Source organism: Ischnura elegans, chromosome 6, assembly GCF_921293095.1.
Source record: "Ischnura elegans chromosome 6, ioIscEleg1.1, whole genome shotgun sequence".
Lineage (NCBI taxonomy): Eukaryota > Metazoa > Arthropoda > Insecta > Odonata > Coenagrionidae > Ischnura > Ischnura elegans.
Genome location: NC_060251.1, coordinates 123503935 through 123524826, shown reverse-complemented (window position 1 = coordinate 123524826; position 20892 = coordinate 123503935). Strand labels below are relative to the sequence as shown.

General features: G+C 39.1%; 1 protein-coding gene and 1 long non-coding RNA gene across 18 annotated transcripts in view; one reads left to right on the top strand and one right to left on the bottom strand.

Moving 5' to 3' along the window:
- LOC124160101 (calcium/calmodulin-dependent protein kinase type II alpha chain) overlaps window positions 1-20892 on the bottom strand; it is a 320103-nt gene that overhangs the window by 140626 nt on the left and 158585 nt on the right. For all 17 annotated transcript variants that reach the window (XM_046535829.1, XM_046535833.1, XM_046535832.1 and 14 more), the window contains exon 7: window positions 12469-12552. In XM_046535829.1, the coding sequence (XP_046391785.1) occupies window positions 12469-12552 (84 nt within the window). The remainder of the gene's footprint in view (window positions 1-12468; window positions 12553-20892) is intronic.
- On the top strand, window positions 14846-15229 carry LOC124160103. Its single transcript, XR_006865076.1, has 2 exons — window positions 14846-14978; window positions 15168-15229. It is a non-coding gene; the product is annotated as an uncharacterized LOC124160103 (long non-coding RNA).

The following is a 20892-nucleotide window of genomic DNA, read 5'->3' as shown; positions in this document are numbered from 1 at the left end:
GTTGGCTATTTGTGTTATTAACCATAAAAAAAATGTTTTTAGGTCCAAGTCTGTTGCGTAAACTTGGCCCGTTTACGGGGCCAGACCAGACCGACGCCTGACTGATGCTCCAAATCGTGTAAGAAAAGCCCCTATGAAGCAACATTCGTATCAAATGACTTAAGGCGCACCAGTTATAGTATCTCTGTTTGGAAAAAATGCACTGTGTAAACGTGCTGCATGCTTCAACACACCACGGTGTGCCCTACACATTCGGGTTAAATGTCTTGCGTCAAGCATCTTCTGATAAACAGCTGTTTTTGTTTTGTTATCAGGTGCAAGATAAAGCGGATAAGCTAAATAAATATAACGAAGCGAAGCAGTGACGTAGCGAGGGGGGTTTTGGGGGTTAAAACCCCCCAAGAGCTCAGAGAACTTTTTTATAAAAACTTTTGTTACTAATATTAGGGGGACGGATTAGTAACAAACAATACATATTTAACTATTCACACAGCCGCAAAACCCACTATTTTGAACCATTTATCTTAAAAAATATCTGGGGGATGGCCCCCACACCTCTCACTTACCTTAGCGAGTTTTCTATATCCTACAGACCTGACCAGACAGACCTGAATTAGTTTTTTTAATCACCAGTAGTATTAGCTGCGCCTAAAACCCCCCTATCCTAGCTGTGCTCTTGATGTGAAGGAAGAAATACAACGGATGGTTTGCCGACTCGTTAACATACCACGTTTAATTGACCATGAGAAAATCGTGGGTTTTCATTAGCACATGAGCACAAACATCACAAAAACTGAAAGACTGACCATGTGATTTGTTAATCGTTATCACGAATGCAACACGAATTGGAAATTGAATACGTTTAAGCTCAAAAGGGCATATAAGTTGGGATCATGGAATCTTCGGAATGAGAACTTCCTCATCTTTGAATTTGAATAAGTTGAATAGTTATGGTTGGTTTAGGTTTCGAAAGATCATGAACATATTCTACATTTAGCTGTAAATCGTGCCTTGGTAAGCCAGGTACGTCCAAGGACTTAAAATATTCAGATAGAAAGTTGGTGATTTCGTCTTCGTTTGCTACACAGTTAAAAGATTTGAATTCATGCAGAGTACCAACTATATCATCCTGATTTACCTAGTTTGAGTGATCCACATTTTCGTTCTGAGCCGTCAAAATTGTTCGCTCAATCAACCATTTTTGATTTTTGTGGTGATCAATCACATTCTGGAACACTTTGTTGATGAGCTCACCTTCCGATGAAACTAATTTTCAAACATTCCAAGGAAGCGCTCTTTTTTCTCGATTCCTCGACGAGAACATGGACATTAACGTTTGTCAACAATTGCTTGGAGATTTTTTGTCCTGAAGAGTAGGCGACTTACACATTCTTTTCTAATTAGCGTAGCACCAGATGAGTATATGAATTTGGATTGTTAGTAGGGAGAACTCGCGGCTGACCTTAAAGCCACCGAGTGCGTCCACCGGGTTGCGGATGGTGGGTCGACCTTTAGATATAGAGGTTAGCTGCGAGATAAGCGAGTTCTCTCATTGAATAAGCAGTCGTGGACAAAAAGCGGCGGTGTTCTGAGGGGGTATTGGGCTACCCTTGGGTAAGGTAGACCATTTAAATGATACCAAAACCTATGAAGATACCGTGACTTGGCGACTGGGGGCCGCCAACAATTATGCCTCTCATCACCCGGGGGAACATTTACTTTAACAGCTGTAGTACTGCGATGTGGAAGGCAAGGGGAAACCACCACATTATCCTCCCAAGGAGTCGCAGCTACTCCACTCAATTTATATAATGACATGATGGAATTCTCTCAAGTAAAATATTCCGAAGGTAAACTAGTCCCCCATTCCCATCTCCGGGCGGGGACTACTCGAGAGGATACATCATTCAAAGGTGATAGAATATTAAGGATAGGCACATGGAAAGTAAGATCACTTCGCACCTGCGGTAGGCTAGAGAACTTGAAGGTGGAGATGCAAAGAATGAACCTCGACGTATTAGGCATCAGCGAAATGAAGTGGCCCCAAGAAGGAGACTTTTGGAGTGGAAGCTACAGAATGATACCCACAGGATCGCTAAATGGTAATGCTGGAGTAGGCATAATGCATAGAAAAAGTGCCGGAATGCGTGTTAAAAGCTACCTGCAGTTTAATGAAAGGATAGTAATGGTGTACAGTAAACTCTTGATTTTACGAAGCAGGATTTTACGAAGTTTTCGATTATACGAAGTGATATTGCGGTCCCGGTGAAAAGCCTATGCTAAATACATGGCGCTATTCGATTATACGAAGTTTCGATTATACGAAATTTTTTGAATTTACGAACCTCGGCTCGGTCCCTAGGAACAAATGGCATTCGTTTATACGAACTACGGCGAAAAATTTGTCAACAAAACTAGTTACGCCGGCGTAAGTAGCTAAAAAATCAGCGCTTCCAACTGTGGTCCATCAAAAGTGCGAAATCGTAAATGATAATGCAACTTTGGAGAGAAATGGGTCGCCAAAAACCTCACTGTGGGAATTTAGGGGGAGTAGGAGTTCAGTTAAAATATCGCGGCTGACATTATGCCCCTATTTACGTGCCTGTTCGTAAACATAGCATCGACAATAATTCGTAGTTTAACATGCCAGGAAGGTCGCGCGGAGTATTTCGTACACCCCTAATTAACCCTTTGCACTGCTGTGAACGTACTTCGAAGACTACTTGACTACTTTTCGCCGAAGCACTTCGAAGGGTCCCTAATCCGGGACCCTTTCCTCGACGAGCTCACCCTCGCTGGCCCCTGAAACTGGGCTATTTTTTAATGCATTACCCGACGGAACCCTGGGTTTCAAAGGGCAAAGGTGCCATGGGGGGAAAAGAGTAAAGTGCGTGTTACTGTGAGGCTGTGCGTCAACCAAACGGGCACGGACAAAATAAGCCCGTTGTCATTGGGAAATTTGAAAGGCCACGGTGCTTAAAACATGTAAAATTGGAAGCCCTCCCCGTTTTTTACCATGCAAATAAAAACAGCTGAATGACCCGAGAAATTTTCCAGCAAACGGTTATACGTCTACAGAGAAAAATTGCTGGAGAGAACAGCAAAATTGTTTTAATAATGGATAATGCCACCGTTCATAAATACGTGGAAGATCTAAAATTGCCTAATGTTTGAGTCCTCTTTTTACCCCCGAACTCGACTAGCAAGTCCCAGCCCTTGGACCAAGGCATTATCCAAGATTTTAAAGTCCTGTACCGGAAGAAGCTTGAGCGGTATTACTTGCGATGGATCGGTATGTATACATTCATCTATTTTGCTCATGTGCGTTTGGATATCGATTTAGATATTTTTATTCATGATTATCATTCTTTCAAATCTATTTGCTACTTTTATAAATGGGAACAGAAATTAATAACATCCCGAAATGGACGTTGATACATACAATCCGCGCCATAATATCTTTCCGTGTATATATTGGCCTTTGTGAATGAACAACTTAAATATCTTAAGTATTGGGCTCTATTTACCGCCAATTTATATTTCGGGCTTCTCGTAATGAAGACGCACTTCCTAGTCTAACCATGAACTTTCTTCTCAAGCGCTTCCCCGTTCTCCCATGCTGGGGTTCTGTCTTTCAAAAGCCTTTGTCCCTTCCCTCCTGCCGCCTTTGGCTGATCTTGCTAACATCCACCTTACGCATCCCAAACCCCTCCTTCCCCAGCATTTCCCATTCACTCCCTCCCTAAGGTGACTGAGCTTGTGTGCGTCGCAAAAAAATACGGCCCCCAAAAGTAGACTGAGGCAGAGCTGAAGGCCATTTCCCCACCCTTCTTTGTCCTGCCCCCTTCACCAGTCCTTGTGATGACCACACTTCTTCCCTCAGGCAATTCCCATCCCACTCTTATTCACCCCACCCACTGGGAACGTTCCCCGATTGTGGAGAAGGGCATGGTTCATCTTTACCTGCAACGGGGGGAAGTTATTCACCGGAGAGAGGCGGAAGAAGTATCTTCCACTATCGGGAAAATGGTGCCGCGCTTATAATTGTCTCTCTTCTTCTCAGCTGACTTTTCAATTGAAATTAATTTCTTTGCTCTTTCCACACTATATTTATTTAAGATTATGGCGCGACTATTTTTTAGTGCTAAAACTAAGAAAATCTTTTCTCTATGTCAATGATCCTTTGCATAACTTTCAATACGGCGGAGAAAGGAACACGAAAACTAAATGAGGTGACGGTACAGGTTTTTGCGTGTCATTTTTTGGGAATTCACGCTAGTGAACCAATACTTAACCACGTTGAGAAATGATAAAACGTCTCTTGTAGGAAAACAATCAATGTGGATAATAACGTTTCTATCTATATTTCTCCGATACTGTAAGATGTTTCTCCTGTCGTTTTCCGGTTGGAACCTTGCTCCTGTCGGCATAAAAGGAGAGAAACATACTATATGAACAGATCACCTCACATCCGGTATGAAGAATACAGTCCTGATGAAGAATTAAGTCTTTTATGGCAACGTCTGCGAAGATGATGGAACACAGTAGTCGGACGGAGAACTCAAACAGAATTTACTTCAAATATTCGCCAGAAGATAATCACATCCTACGTTACTTATGATCGTAATTGAATCTCAGTGAAAATAGAGCACATTCTGCTGAAAATACGAAGTAACTCGAAATATTAACTTACGAAGGTTATTTTGGAAACGGGCTAAGACCCTTGTTTTTCTTTTTTTCTCGTCACTGAGCGATAGAGGGCGACATAAATGGCGGTTAGGCCGGCTGCCGCTAAAATTCCGTGGGTGTCAGAAACAAATATCTATCTTTTGCAAACTTAATAGTAGCTATTGGCTCCTAACCACAAATTTACTACTGTAAATTCTTATAATAAACATTGCAATTCATTATTTGATTACGTTTTCTAAACTGGTCGGGAATTTCTTTAGCGATCGTTGATGTTGAAGTATGAACAAGAAATGGGAATTTTATGGTGGTATAATTATTTAACGATTTTTCACATCATTAATCGATAGCAAAAAGCCTTTTCTATGAATTATACCAAGAATAACCACCGAAAACATTTAAATAAGACCACTAAAGACAAAAAACGGCGGAAGAAACAAAAGCGAACATTTTTTTCGTGACTTATGAAAAAGATTTGAATTTACGAAACTCGATTTTACGAAGTGCCAATTTTCCGGTCCCACTGACTTCGTAAAATCAAGAGTTTACTGTAGATAGATACTAAACCCGTAGCTACTGTAGTGGTACAGGTTTTCATGCCTACGTCAGATTATGAAGACGAAGAAGTAGAAGATGTTTACCAAGATATAGCGGAAGTTAACAAGCAGGTAAGAGGGGAGGAAAATCTTATTATTTTAGGTGACTGGAATGCCATCGTCGGCGAAGATCAAGACAGAATAATAACTGGGAAATATGGGTTAGGTAACCGAAATGAAAGAGGAGAAAGGCTACTTGAATTCTGCACTGAGCACAGGCTAGTGGTTGTCAACACTTTATTCAAAAACCCCCTGCGAAGAAGATACACGTGGAAGATGCCGGGAGACCTTAGAAGATTCAAAATCGACTACAATCTAGTGAAACAAAGATTCAGGAACCAGGTGAAGGACTGCAAAAGTTATCCAGGAGCAGATATCGATAGTGACCATAACTTAGTTATGATGAAATGCCACCTTAAATTTAAAAAGTTGAAGAAAGCCGTGAAAAACATATGGCAGGTTGAAAAATTGAGGGAGGTTCAGCATCAACTGGCTTTTAAATAGGCTGTAGAAAATAAAATAGGGGAGGATACGACCAATAAATCAGTGAAAGAGAGTTGGAAAACCATTAGAAGTGGTCTGCAGGTAGCAGCGGAGGAAGTTCTTGGTAAAAGAAGAGTCGTTATGAAAAAACCATGGATCACGCAGGAAGTCTTAGGTCTCATTGAAGAAAGGAGAAAATACAAGGCTGCAAAAACAGAGGAAGGACAGAATCGTTACAAGAGAATAAGGAACGAAATATGTCGTAAAGCGCGGAAGGCTAGAGAAACGTGGATGGAAAGCATTTGCGAAGACGTGCAAAACAATCTTAAACATGGAAAAGTAGAGGCCGCTTATAGGATAGTGAGGAACCACATTAAGGAAAACGGAGAACTATTGATTGAAAACGAAGAAAAAGGGAAGAGATGGAAGGAATATCTGGAAGATTTGTACAAAGGAAGTCGCCTCAGAACGAATGCTATCGAAAACGAGAGGGAAGTGGATGCCGATGACATGGGAGCCCAAATTTTAAGATCGGAATTTGATGCGGCTGTAAGAGACCTCAGGATAAATAAAGCGTCTGGCATTGATGGCATTCCTGCAGAACTAATTAAAAATTCAGGAGAGAAGACGTTGAACCAGCTATACAAAATCATTAGTGAAATGTATACGACAGGTGAGATACCAAAGGATTTCGAGGGGAACATTATAATCCCTATTCCTAAGAAGAAAAGAGCGGAGAAGTGCGAAGATTTTAGGACAATAAGCCTTACTACACACGAATCAAAGATACTGACAAGGATCATCTATTGAAGAATAGAACGAAAAGCAGAAGAGTACTTGGATGAGGACCAATTTGGATTCAGAAAAAACAAAGGCACAAGGGAAGCAATATTGGCCCTAAGACTGCTCATAGAAAAGAGAATGGAAAAGAACAAGCCAACATTTGTTGCGTTTGTGGACTTAGAGAAAGCATTTGACAACGTGGATTGGAGCACAATGCTTGGAATCCTAAAGGAAATTGGGGTTCTTTATAATGACAGAAGAATCATCCACAGTTTATACAAAAACCAAGTAGCAGTGATAACATCAGGGCCCAGCTGTGTGATATCCTGTTTTCGGAAAAATACCACATTAACTGCCGAGATGCTCAGCTACGAATTTCGCCAGAAATCACCATCGTATTTTTCCAACCACTTCCTTGTTTTAAATGCTTAAATAACGTTAGAAATATGTCGTGTTTGGTATCATTCTTTTTTGAATAACGTGCACATTACAAATATTTCAATCTGATAGATGTATAGTACCAATTGCTGAAATTCATTGTTAGACACCTTTTGGGCATATAGGTGATTCATGCAGCAGTTAACCTCCAGAAATTGGGAACTTTTAAGCAAGTGGGCTGAAAAAGGTCAGCGGGTGAGAAAAGGGGGGGGGTGAAACACGTTTCTATTGTTCTTGTGTAACTTGATATATTTTTCGAAGCTTAGGTCTTTGTAACACGATCTCTGAACGAGCTGGGACCTTTTGTTTGATATCAGAGAAGAAAAAAGTGTCAGAGTGGGGGAGGCGAGTGATGAATGAAGGGGGATAGCGGATCTTGGGAAATGCGCTTATGTTACTATACCACGATACTGAGTTTCTCACTATGGCAGTTTCATCTCCTGGGGAAGATTCAAACTAAAGTGCCTGTCATTATTAGCCATAAATGAATGCTTCCTCTCATTTTTGTCAAAGATGGATGCGGGAAAATTATACGACGGGATCTTCAAACAATCGATGCCGGAAACGATACTTTGAGGAACAATGGATACGGGAAAAAATTACATTGTCTTTATAGAACTTTATTTGGGACCAGGAACGGCGAACGATGATGCGGGAAAACGATCAATGCTGGAACGATAGATCGGGGTTCCACTGAACTTAAACGCAAATAACAACATGGCGATATGAGATTTTTTGGGCTTCTAGATGAGATGTGGATCAAATGGGGCTACTGACTCACAATACATCTGGAATGTTTTGGATGTGTTGCTACATATTTGAACAAAAGTGTATGTTGGCAGTTACCAGAGAAATGTATGTTGGCAGTTAACAATGTTGGCAGTTACCAGAGAAATCCAAAATTTGAATTTTCATATGAATAATACATATGACATATAACTACAGTAGACCCTCATTAATACGAACAATGTTATAACAAAGTTCTCGTTTTTATGAAGTAAATCATTGGTTCCGATGAAACAACTACAGTGAGTCCTCGTTTAACGTCACTTACCGTTCCTGAAAAATGTGACGTTAAACGAAATGACGTTAATCGAAGCACAATGTCCCATAAGAAACAATGTAAAAAGTGAATATCGGCTCCTAGACCTCACAATTCCTACGCGAAAAAATTTTAGCGTATCATATTTGGGCCATTTCTTACGATGGGAATGCCAAACTATGGCATAAACACGAGTCCCTGTCTTCATTGACGGCAATACCAGCAGCGACGTACATCCTTCTCCATTTTTGTATCTTCCCGCGTTTGTTTTTTCGGCTTCGCTATGGTGGTCACCTGGGCATCATCGCCTGGGCATCATCATCGCTGAAACATCGTCGCAGTTACAGGAACCAAGATTATTGAGAACACGGCGAAAAAGTGACGACAAATACTCCGAGTTCTACCCGGAAAAATTCCTAGAAATCACTTTTCAGGTTCCAGAAAACCGTTATGTCAAGTAAAATTTGCTAAAACTTTACTTGACATTTACGCACTTAACATTTGCGCACCTACCTAAGAATTCATTTAGCAGAAAATCTGCTATAAACGTAATTGAAATTGACAATAAACACACCGTTTTACACTTCGTTTAGACTGACTGTATTACCGCCCACAAAACGAACAACCTGCAACGCCCGCCGCTTCGCATTTTTTCTCGCGCGAAATTTAAAAGACCTGACCAGACCTGACGTTATCGCGAAGCAAAGGTGCGATAAACGAATTGCGGTCTCAAAATTTTCGTGACGTTATCGCGAAATGACGTTAAACGGGGTGACGTAGAACGAGGACTCACTGTATTCTAATCTATAGCAAAAGAAGCGTTATCGCAAAATTTTCGCTAATACATAATTATGAACTTCTATCCCCGTCCAGGCGGTTATAAAATGAACTTTGTTACAAAGTTCGACGGGTAAGCAATAATCCGTAGTGGTCATACACTACGGAATTTCATAAGCACTGCACTAGATTTCTATATCTATAGATTGCATCAAATTCTCATCGTGCACTGTGCCCAAGACAAGCAATTATGGTTCTTTCTATGGTAGGATATATGTACTTCAGTATCCACGCAGCAACATATACTGTATTTCTCTGAATATAGTCCCCCCCCCCATAATTTTGAGGCTATGGTTTCGGGAAAATTTAAAAAAATGCGTTTGAATATAGTCCCCCCCCCCTTAACTTTTACCACAGGTATTTTTGGAAAAAAAGGGGGGACTATATTCAGACATATACAGTAATAAAGCTTCAATTCTGAGGAATCATGGTGACCCACTCATCCCCATTCATAAATAGGCTGTACAGTAAATCATTTTCTTGCAAAAATTTGATTTATGAACTATTACAGATAAGAATTTTTAAAATATTAAGGGGTACCCAAAATTTCAAATTTGGCGCCTTTGGAGTGGGCCAATGCGACGCAGGGTGGCGCAAAGAAACTCGCACTCTAAGTACAGACTGAAAAAAGTATCATTTAATCCGTTTTGAAGTCAAGAACTGTTCAGCATTTCACCCATTCTTCCTTTCTGTGGACAGCGGATTTATTTCAGCTCCAGCCACGTCACTCACGCAGCTAGAACAGTTAGTAACAATAGTGAGTTAACACATTGTCATGCAGGGTTGCATTCTGCAGGATACCACCCTTTTTTTATTTTTGCATAGGTTTATTAACTTACGAACAATGTTTCGGTACTTATCTTGTTCATACATCGAGGATTTACTGTATTTGTTAGTAATTTAATCGGGTATTTCATACACATGACTCTGAGGCTATTCCGCAGCAAGACTATATGCAAGGAGATTGAAGAGACAGGGAATTTTAGCAAGGTACGTCTTTTTGCAATGATTCCTAAAAGAAACACTCTCACAAAGTTCATTATTACAAACCTCAGGTTTTTTAATCCCGTGGACTTAGTAATAACGAGAGTTTACTTTATACATGAATATATGGAACTAGGACATTTGAAATTGATGAATCTGATCTACCTCATATGAAATGCAAAGTTAACTGTGCCCACTGCAAACTTAACTTGAAGCAAAAAATAAATTTAAACCACTAATTAATATTAATTACTATGTAAAGAAAGGGGATATAGACTTTCCGCTTTGAGCAAATCTTCATGATAACATTGAAAAGCCAATCTTATATTACAGTCGTTGCCTTAACCAGCACGACCTTTCATGAAATAGAAGCCAGAGCCACAAAGCATAGTATCATATGGACGGAATAGAACTTTGTCACAGTCAGAAGTGGCAATAAATTTTACTATCCTTCATGTAATTGTTATTTCTTTCATTACAGATTTTTCATTATTCAGCTAGTTTATATTGAATAAGAACATCAATACAATAAAAAAAGACTTTTTCTCAATTATTGCATCAAAGGTATTTTCATTTATGCTGAAAAAATTCTTCATTTAAGTCGTCTTTTGTGTTAACCCAAATTCCTTTTTGAACTACACCATTTGGCAGGATGCCTGCCGGCAGAGCGAAAGTTTGTCAACACTGTTCTCCATAAGGCCCATACTGTCAACTAAATGTGTAACACACTATAGAGCTCATGGCACAAGGTTCCTTCTGATTTCTTCCAGGAAGAATGGTTTCTCAATGAGGTCAACAGTCTCCCTGACTTTGCCGTCAGTGGGGTCATTGTTTTGATGAAAGACTAGTTTGAAGTCTTGAAGGGTATTTTCATGCTCTTCTTCGTAATCATTGATCTTCATGACCACTGTAGTGTTACCCTAGTCGGCTGAAAGGATGGCAATTTGTCTGCGGTCTAGCCAAGGCCATTCTCTCCTCTCTGCTCAAATTTGCAGTTGGCAGAGCAGCTGTTTTCTGCACTATTGATATTCCTCTTATTATCTTTTCCACAGTGCCAGGGGGAAGTTCTTACAAATGGCTGTCTCTTTCCCTACCTCTAACTCCATGCATAGAATACATCTCGGGTTTACATTCCTCTTGAAAGGACAAAGTAAGCCCTTTTGAGAGAACATGCGAAAACTCTTCTTGGGAATCCCACGGGGTTAATTTATCCACATTAGCCAACTTTTCAAGCTCCATGAGGATGAGCCCCGAGTCGGAGCTTGAAACATTGGCTCACATGAATAGATTAACCCCGTAGGAATCCCGAGAAGAGTTTACCGACATTATTCACTGGGAAAGCATCAAATTGAATGAAACTGATAACATAGTTTCATCAAGAACATCATCTTTGAGATTGATCCCAATGCATTTATTATCTGCTTTGAGAGCAGCCCCATTTCTGGACAAAAGCTGAAGAAATTACTTAGTCAGCCTCTAAGTACCTTGGTGACATTTGATGAAAGAGGTAGTGATATTGATGTAATACTTAATAATCCCAGTTCAAGGGAAAGGGCATAGGTGAAACGGATTCAACTTCCTCACAACTTCATCCAAGTCTCTTCTCTTGTTGTGAATAACATCTGGCACCAGAGAAGCATCAGCCCTCTTCACGATCTCTTTTGCTGAGTCCACTCTGGAGTGCACTTAAAGGGCAAACTTAAGCCAAACGTCTTGGTTCTAGTAACTTCAGAGAAATTAGTGAAAATGTCAGAGAAGAGTATTCCGAAAATTCTTCATTAGCTAGAGTCCCATGTTATTCCCATCCCATTACATGTCCCATTCCCATCACTGTACATACTCAACTGTGCCTCTTTTGTTAAGAATAACCCTGAATACTTTCCAAAAAATAGTTCTCTCCATAATCACGCTACCAGAACCACCAATGACATTCACCTCAAAGACTACCATAGCACTTTCTGCCAAAAAGGACCCCTTTTCTCCCTATCAAAAATATACAACAGGCTACCGTATGATATTAAATGTCTTCCACCTACACCATTCAAGAATGCTTTGAAGAAATATTTAATAGAAAATAACTATTATAGCCTGAAGGATTTTATGTTGGGCTCGGAGTAATCTTTGCCCATCAACCACTAAAATTGTAACTTTTTTTCTTTTATCTGTAAAAATTGTAAATGTTATATCACTTCATTTATTTGTAACTATTACTTTAATTATTTACTTTATTTTGACGACTTCCAATGTCACCGGAACATGTGATCTCTAGGAATAATAAAAATTTTTATTATTATTATTATTTTATGCTCACTAAACCATTGAGGTAGTCATTAACACAGACCATGGACATCACACTGTTTACAAGTTCTAAAGACCAAATCAAGTTGACAAGACATGAGGTGCGCAACACCAAAGACAAACACCTCTCATGAAAATGTTTTGATTGTGAGGCATATGTTTTGCAATGTACTATCTACTGATTACAAGATTGAAACTCAGCCACTAAGATTTTTGAAAAACTTTTGGAAAAGAGTTAAGTTTCTTCCATCATTTTCCTGAAAGCCAAATATATGATTGAAACATGGAACATGGATGCATGCTAAAGAGGTCATATATTACCACAAGCCCAAATGTCCACTGGCTTCCCATAAGGCTCTTTCTTTAAAACTTCTGGAGAAAGGTAACCAGGTGTACCAGCAAATCCTGAAAACAAGAAATACTCCAATTAATTCCACAGACCCAACACAAGCTGAGCCACAAGACAAGCTGTTCAAATAGAACTTAGAAACAAAATTTAACTTTTTAGCTTGATGCACAGCAGGAAATGCAGCGTTTTAATACAGCTTTTCACTCACTCAGTGAATCAGCCCAAATGGTTAACTTGGTTAGGGGAGGGTAAAGCTCACTCCAGACTAAGGAACATTGAGTAAAGGGTCCATTGGGTTTTTTTCCCCAGGCCACTTTCCACTTTGTACATTTCATTTGGAGGCTTCACTGGGGATTTGAACCCAGGCACTACCAGCCAGCAGCCCAGCCCACTCTCAACCACTAACCCTTGCATACTTCTAATTGAAACAAGAACACCACTGTTCCACAGGCTTACTGTGAAATTCTATGACTAGTTTCGGTAGTTAAACTGTCATCAGGTCTTATATTGAAAGCAAGTGGGAAGAGGTGCAGTTTGAGGGAGGGACTCAACTCAGGAGTGGGTGGAATGGCTGAGTGTGCAATGGATGTGGTGAGACTGATTTTTTCATCCCATGGTGAACCACCTCATTAACATACCCTCGTCCAATTTCAGTTTCAACCATGACCTCAAAATTTTACTGCAAATAGCTGCAAACAACAGTTATAAAGTCTCCATGGTTAACGACATTGCAATCAAGGGGATTAAGCAACTACCTATCTCTTAGACCAGCAACATCTTTGCTGACTGCTGAGACTTGGCAAACATATAAATGGTGCAAAAGTCTATACATGGGTGACCTTGCGTACTCCATCTCACGAGCAATCCCTAAGAGCACACATGGTATCCATTTCTACAATCCCAACACCAACATGGTTAAGCAGTTCAAATGATATCATTAATCCTCTAAAGTAGGGATGAGGGAGATACTTTTTGATTTCGAGTTGAGTTGAAAACTACTCGTGAATATCGAGTTGAGTCGAGTAGGGCAATTGTGAACCAGGCAATGCAATCACCAACAATCCCGTCCCCAAGTGAATTTTCTATTCTGAATGCTTGGGTTGTTAATGTAAAAAGGAAAAAAATAATGAGTAACATTGATGCAAATAGTGTCAGAATCAGGACATGAGTGAAAATCAATGAGTCTTAACGTGTTCAGCGCCACGTCGGTCATAATGACCGAAACATGTACTTCGTCTCCACGCCGCTTCAGTCATCATGACCCTAGAATGAAAGAGCCTTTCTTTGGGCCGCTCATAGCACGCCATCGTCAATCACAGCTACTTCGTATAGAGCTACAGCGTATTTGATGTGACCGACGCGGCGTGCACAGCGAAAACTCAAATGGAAAGGATACAATCATTAAAATGAAAGAAAAAAGGATAACACGTCAGTGCAATGGGCAAATTCATCTAAAGGTCTACGGCAGGGAATGTGTTAAGCAGTTCCACAAGCACAATTGAAATGAATTAACCTGTACTAACATCTCATCAATTTAACTAATTGGTATCCAAACAGCTCAGAAGAGCCCTCAGCCCTTTCTTTCTTACTTTGTTTAACCCTCTTAGTGCCAATATTTCAGCTTTTGCCATTCGAGCAAAAAGTGCAGTGGGCTGATGTATCAGCTCTTACATTCTTTAATTTGCTTTAACTTATTACATTGCCATAACTTATTTCAGTAAGCGTAAAAATATTTTGACAATACAGTAAAACCTCTTTACAACGCAATGGAGAGGACCAAAATTTGGGCAATTTGATGCATGGAGGTTCACTATAGAGAGGTTTCAGTGATAGGCACCATTTTTCATATCCTTCAAAAATGAAGGCAGTAATGTCTTTTAAATCATTATATTTATGTGTTTAAACAAACAGGCATGCATTAGTGTTTAGATATAATTACTAGGTTTATTTATAAACTCCTGAACTCTATATCTTTTATCCTGTTACATATCAGCAGTGAACAACCAACAACTCACACAACAATAATGTACATGGATACCATACATAGATACTAAACATAAATATTATAAAATGTATTAAACAAGGGTTGCGGTCCGTTTCACGCTTCAAGCGCCTCAGGTCGGTCCGTTTCACGCTTTGGAGGGCTCTGAAGCACAGGAGGTGGGGCCTGGGAGCGAGCATAAATTATCAACTTTTATAGCTCCAAACGCCCCAGCATTTACGTGAAGTGTTTGGAGCGAATGCGATATATCGTTTGCAATCATTCGAGAAATTGCGCCAATTTCCCATGATATTATCACGGTTACTATGCACTAGTGAGATAAATAAATAAAGCTGCGGAATAGAAGACATTACCATCGTAGCTGAGAAAGGTTTTGGTTAATAATTGAAAGTAATGGAGAGAAAAATAATATTAAATGTGCATGCCCGATCGGTTAAAGGAAGCCGCCATGCCGTGAAGGGCCATCAAAATCTGCAGAAAGTAAGTGAATACAAACGATGAATTATATCAAGAGATGCTAATGACTTTAGCGTTATAGTTATTCATGATGTTTCTATTTAATAGTGTGTTTACTGTGACGATACTTTAGTTTATTGGATTAATTAGCTTAGAAGTCCCTAAAGTAACATTATTTCTTGTGGTAATCTCTATCACTTCATTTTTCCCAAGCAATGCCAAAGAAGAGGCGAGTCGATGTAATAATTGAGGAGTTCATTAAAAATATCAACCAGGAAAAGGAAAATAACAAGCGGGAGCGCGAAATAGAGAGGGAAGAAAGAAAAAAGGCGACGGAGGAGAGGGAAAAAATTAGATGAAGAGAAGCGTCAAAGGCCCGAGGAGAAAATGGAATTGTAAAGAACAGTGATAGATTTGATGAAGAAACTAATTTTTTTAAATCAGTGACATTTTTTGATTGGGTTTTCATAATATTTTTAACGTAATTGATATGAAATAAGTAAGAAGAGTTTCAATGCATTTTTATAATAAGTTCTTGTAATTTGTTATTGTTTTATAATTATAATGTATTTAATTTCTTAGATATATAAATGTAATTCGTCCTGAGGTAATTCATAATCATGATTCCGCCTTTTATTCACCCCTCTCATCCTAATTATGTTTTCATTTAATTTAATCGGTACTCTTTCCACGTCAATTGGAGCTACATCGGGCGCTTCGCCTCCACTTTCTTCACAATTATTATGGAGCGCACAACAAGCCAAGATGAATACCGTTATCTGTTCCACATATAATTAATTTCAATTTGTCTCTTACTTTTTTATCATTAATTACTTTTCGAGCCTTCGAAAACTTAGCATTGAAGAGTTTCTGATGCAAAGTCATCCCGCAGTGTAGTTCATCTTTTCGTTTCGCATCAAGACCCGTAAAATCACTGAATCTCTGAATAGTACCATCAAATGCTCATTTATTCCATTAGCAGAGTCTGCAATGATGTGGGTATCATTGGGAAGGGATTCCTCTTGATGGCTCAAATGTAAGAGAGCCGTGATTTTTTTAACACCCGCTCGTCATTAACGGTAGCTGCATTGCCCGCCACACAATTGATTTATTATTTTAAATAAGATCAGGCTTATCAATGACAATACTTGAAATTACTTGAGAACGTTAGTGCACTGTAATTCCCCACCACATTTTCTATGTAAGATAGAATCCGTGACTTCAATGCCAGGTTTCCCCTCGCCTCCATCATTTTAATGGCATAAATTATGTACTAATAAATCCACCTCATCGACGTTTCCCAATTCCTCCTCACTCTCACTTGTACTAGCGTCATCACTCGTATCCGATTCGCCATTAAGAATATTTGTTAGCAATTGGAAAAAAACATTCCATTTCCGTGCGATTGAAGGTAAGATCGAGATGTCTGATTGATAACATGTTTATAAACAAACTCTTTCATTCAACAACTCCCTAGCAACCCAAGTCGAAATGCCCGCCGTTCTGAAATGCCGGTCCGTTTCACCGTCTTGCTTGAAGCGCTTCAAAGCGAAGAAATGAAACGGACCGGCCTTTAGAGCGGTGTCGCTTCAAATCGCTTGAAGCGTGAAACGGACCGCGACCAAGGTCAAGATTAGAAGAGGAAAAAAAATCAATAATAATAAATATTAATTAAACAAGGTCAAGATTAGAAGAGGAAAAAAAATCAATAATAATAAATATTAAAGCACCATAAACCGGCAATTCGACTACCCACTGACTGATTGATACAAATTCACAGCCCAAACTGTGATAAGCGTGGATATTTGGCTTATTGGACGTAAAAGTTAAAAAAAATTCATCGGGAGGAAAAATTTTAAAACTTGAAAAAGTCGATTAGTTTTCGAGATATATCGACTTGAATTAACATGGGAGCCTTATGGGACTATAACTTTTTCGATTTTATTTTTTACTTTTAAACGTCTGAGGAACATGATATTCATTGGACGTAAACTAGATTTTTTGGTCAATTTTTTGATGTGGTTGTCATTGCGACAAATTGATATTTGGTATTTTTTATTACTTTTTGAACGTTTTCTATGCTTTTCTTATGGAAAAAGTTTAGGAATTTTTTTGACCAACTTGCAATAATCGTAGGACAAATTCCTTGAAATATAAGGTGAAGGATTTTTTGGTTGATTTTTTGGCTATCTTGGAATTTTCATATGTCGAAACAAATCCGAGGAATAAACGATTTCGATTTTACATTGTCGTGAAGTGCGAATTTTCAAACTCGGATTTCGGCGTTGAGACATGTGCCATATGAAAATTTGGTATCTCCTAGAAAAACCGTTTAGGGTGCTTCGCACCCTAACGATTCAGCTTACTTTTCCCAATTATAAAGTAGATGACCATTAACTTGAATTAATATCTACAGCATTGCGGATTTTACAGCACAGGTGGCAGTTTAATCGAAAGATCGATTCGATTATTATAGCAAATACGCGAATTGGAATAACTTGATTAGTATATATGTTGGACAAAAGAAATTTGGTGAATGGGTACATCTTGGTATTCCTCACAATGCTCAATGGAAATATGTTTTGTATGTAGTCTCACGTTCAATATATATCGATTCTACTTTTTCTTAAAATATACCGAATATGCTATAAACACAAAGGATTTTTCATCCAAGGACATAATTGACCAGGAATTATATAGTAGATACCCATAGACTGGAAGTTAAACCAATAGCAATGCGTATTTTACAGTACAGATGTCAGTATAATCGAAAGATCGATTCGATTATTATAGCAAATTAACATTGGCATAACTTGAATAGTATATCCGTTGGACCAATGAAATTTGGCGAATGTGTACATCTTGGTATTCCTCATAATGCTCAATGGAATTATGTTTTGTATGTAGTCTCACCTTCGATATATATCGAATATGCTTTTTCTTCAAATATATCGAATTGCTTTAACATATAGGATTTTACATCCAAGGGCATAGTTGACCAGGAATTTTAGGGTTGATGATCAAAGTCTGGAAGTTAAATCAATAGAATTGCGAATTTTCAATACACGTGTCAGTATACTCGATAATTCAATACGATTATGGTAGCAAATATGCAAATTGGCATACCTTTATAACTATTGATGTAAATCCGAAGATATTTGATAAATATGTTCATCATTGCATCGTTCATGCTGCACTATTGAAATATATTTGCTTACTACGCTCCCATTTGACACATTTCGAATCTGCGTTTTCGTAAAATATGTCGAACTGCTTTAATTGTCAATAGAATTTAACATCTACGGGGATAGTTGAGCATTCTTTGGTTCTTTCTCCAATTCAAGTTTCTTAACCGTATTCATATATTTATTGTGATCAATTCGTTTCGTTGTTTAAACCTTCCTCAGATATAAAAAGGTGACAGCATTAATAGACATACGTCGTCAGTGACATCCGAACATTACTTCATTATTCGAGGCATATTAATTTGGATTGTCATTTCCGAATTAGTCTCTGTGCATTTATTTTCTAAAAATGATGTTTTTAATTTGATTCAGTTTGGTGCGTTCAAACGCTCATAACAAAAAATGGAGGTGCTACAATCCTAGGGTAAGGGCTAAAATACGAAAATTGGCTATATTTCACAAGTACATCCGTCATTAAATTTAAATTTCTCTCCATATCGTAAATATTAAGTTCAAAACGTTCTCCTAACGTTCACATCATCGTGGTAACTAGGACGACCTCAAGTATTGTTGAGGGCGAATAAGCGAGTTGTTCGCCCATTCGGCCCATTTCAATGACATTTTGAGTGTTTTTTTTCGCTTTTTTTTTAGCAACTTATGCACCCAATACTTGAACACAGGTGACAAAAATATGTTCCCACCCCCCTAATTACCCGCTTGATGAATTCAAGCGCCCATCGACTTGTTAAACATAAACTTATGACTGTCGCCACAACAACTACATATAGCAGTTAAAATATTGGCTGTTACCTAAATTTATATAATTCAACACTCCCCAATTCCTAAACAAAAAACTGAATTGGAATTACAATAAACTGTCAAAAACGAAAAAAAGTCTTCTTTACGTCTTCGTTACAAAAAACTATTTTATTCGTCTTCTATATCCCAAGGCCGCACAACAATCCCCTGCCCAATCTGAATCACAATAGCATGCAAAACCTTCACCTTTCCTGAAAACAAGTTGATAATCACATGTACTCTTTAAATATCTCATTACATGTTGAACTCCATTCCAATTTGTTACAGTGGGGTTGCTACAGCATTGACTAAGTTTGCACACTGCGTTTGCAATATCTGGACGAGTATTGGTACTCAAGTATTACAAGCTGCCTATTGCACTCTGGTATTTCTCCTTGCAAAAAATTTCTCCTTCTCCTTTACTCTCAAAATTTGCACCTGCTTGTAGTGGACAAGAAACACCTTTACCTTCTAACATATAAAAATCTCTGAGAAAAGATATAACATACTTCTTCTGACTCAAAATGACAGTTCCCCTGTTTGGTCTGGTGAATTGGATGGACAAAAATGTGTTCACCATACCCAAGTCCTTCACCTGAATTAAGGATGCAATTTCATTTTTGAACACACCTACTTCTTCCTTCTCACCTATAATCAAGAAATCATCAACATATGTTCCAACAATTACATTGCTCCTTAAGTACACACAAGGGTCACTGATACATTTCACAAACCCTAACTCCACCAAAATCTTACTGAGAAACTCATACCAATTTCTCCCTGACTGTTTTAAACCATAAAGGCTCTTCTTCAACCTACAAACAAAATAATCTCTGTTTACATCCACCCCTTCAGGAACAGACATATATATGGTCTCATCCAGCTTGCTGTTTAAATAAGCCCCCACCACGTCTAGGTGATCTATTTCCCAATTATTTTCCACAGCAATATAGGCTAACAGACGAACTGATTTCCTTTCAACACCTGGACTGGAAGTGTCATGATAATTCACACCGTATGTTTGAGTAAAACCCTGAGCCACAAGTCTTGCCTTAAATCTTACAATGTTACCTTCGTTATTCTTTTTAAGAGCAAAAACCCATTTACAGCCCACTACTTTCATATCCGGTCGTCTTCTCACGATGTCCCAGGTCTCTTGGCCTTCGATGTTCCGTAATTCTTCTTCAATGGCTAACCTCCAGTTGTCGGCTTGAGATCCTTCTATGGCTTGGCGGTAACTGGTTGGGACATCATCTTTTCCAAGGACAGAACGGGTGACGTTGCAGCATTCACACGGTCCTTTGGGCACCCGCTGCCAATTTGACCTCCTCAGGACTTGAGGATTTTCCTGCTCTTGTTCCTCATTCTGGACCTGGGCCTCTATTTCTGCATTTTCCTCTCCTGGCCTCTGGGCTATGGCTTGTGGCATATGTGTCGGGAGGGCTGCATCAACTTCTTCTTCTTCACTCGATGTGTCTTCTGTTTGGTCGCCTTTCTCACTCTTTACCTTTCTATGGAATGGGAACACAGTCTCATTGAATATGACATCTCGACTAATAATGACTTTCCTTGTATTGAGGTCCCACAATCTGTAGCCTTTGCTGCCCTCTGGGTACCCCAGCATCACTGCTTCCTTTGCTCTGGCATCTAGCTTGTCACCATGGACTACTCGATACCAAGCCTGACAACCAAACACCCTTAGGTACTGAAAATCCTTCTCTTCAAGTTCTCTTCCAAGCCACCTCTTTAGTGGAATTTCAGAATCTATTGCTGTTGATGGACAATGATTTCTTAAATGACATGCGGTTTTTAGGGCCTCAGCCCAAAAATGTTTTGGCATACCAGATTGTTGCAGCATAGCACGGATGGTATTCAAAATTGTCTGGTTGTACCGCTCGGCCAGACCATTCTGCTGAGGGACATATGGTACAGAGAGACGATGTAGGACTCCACTC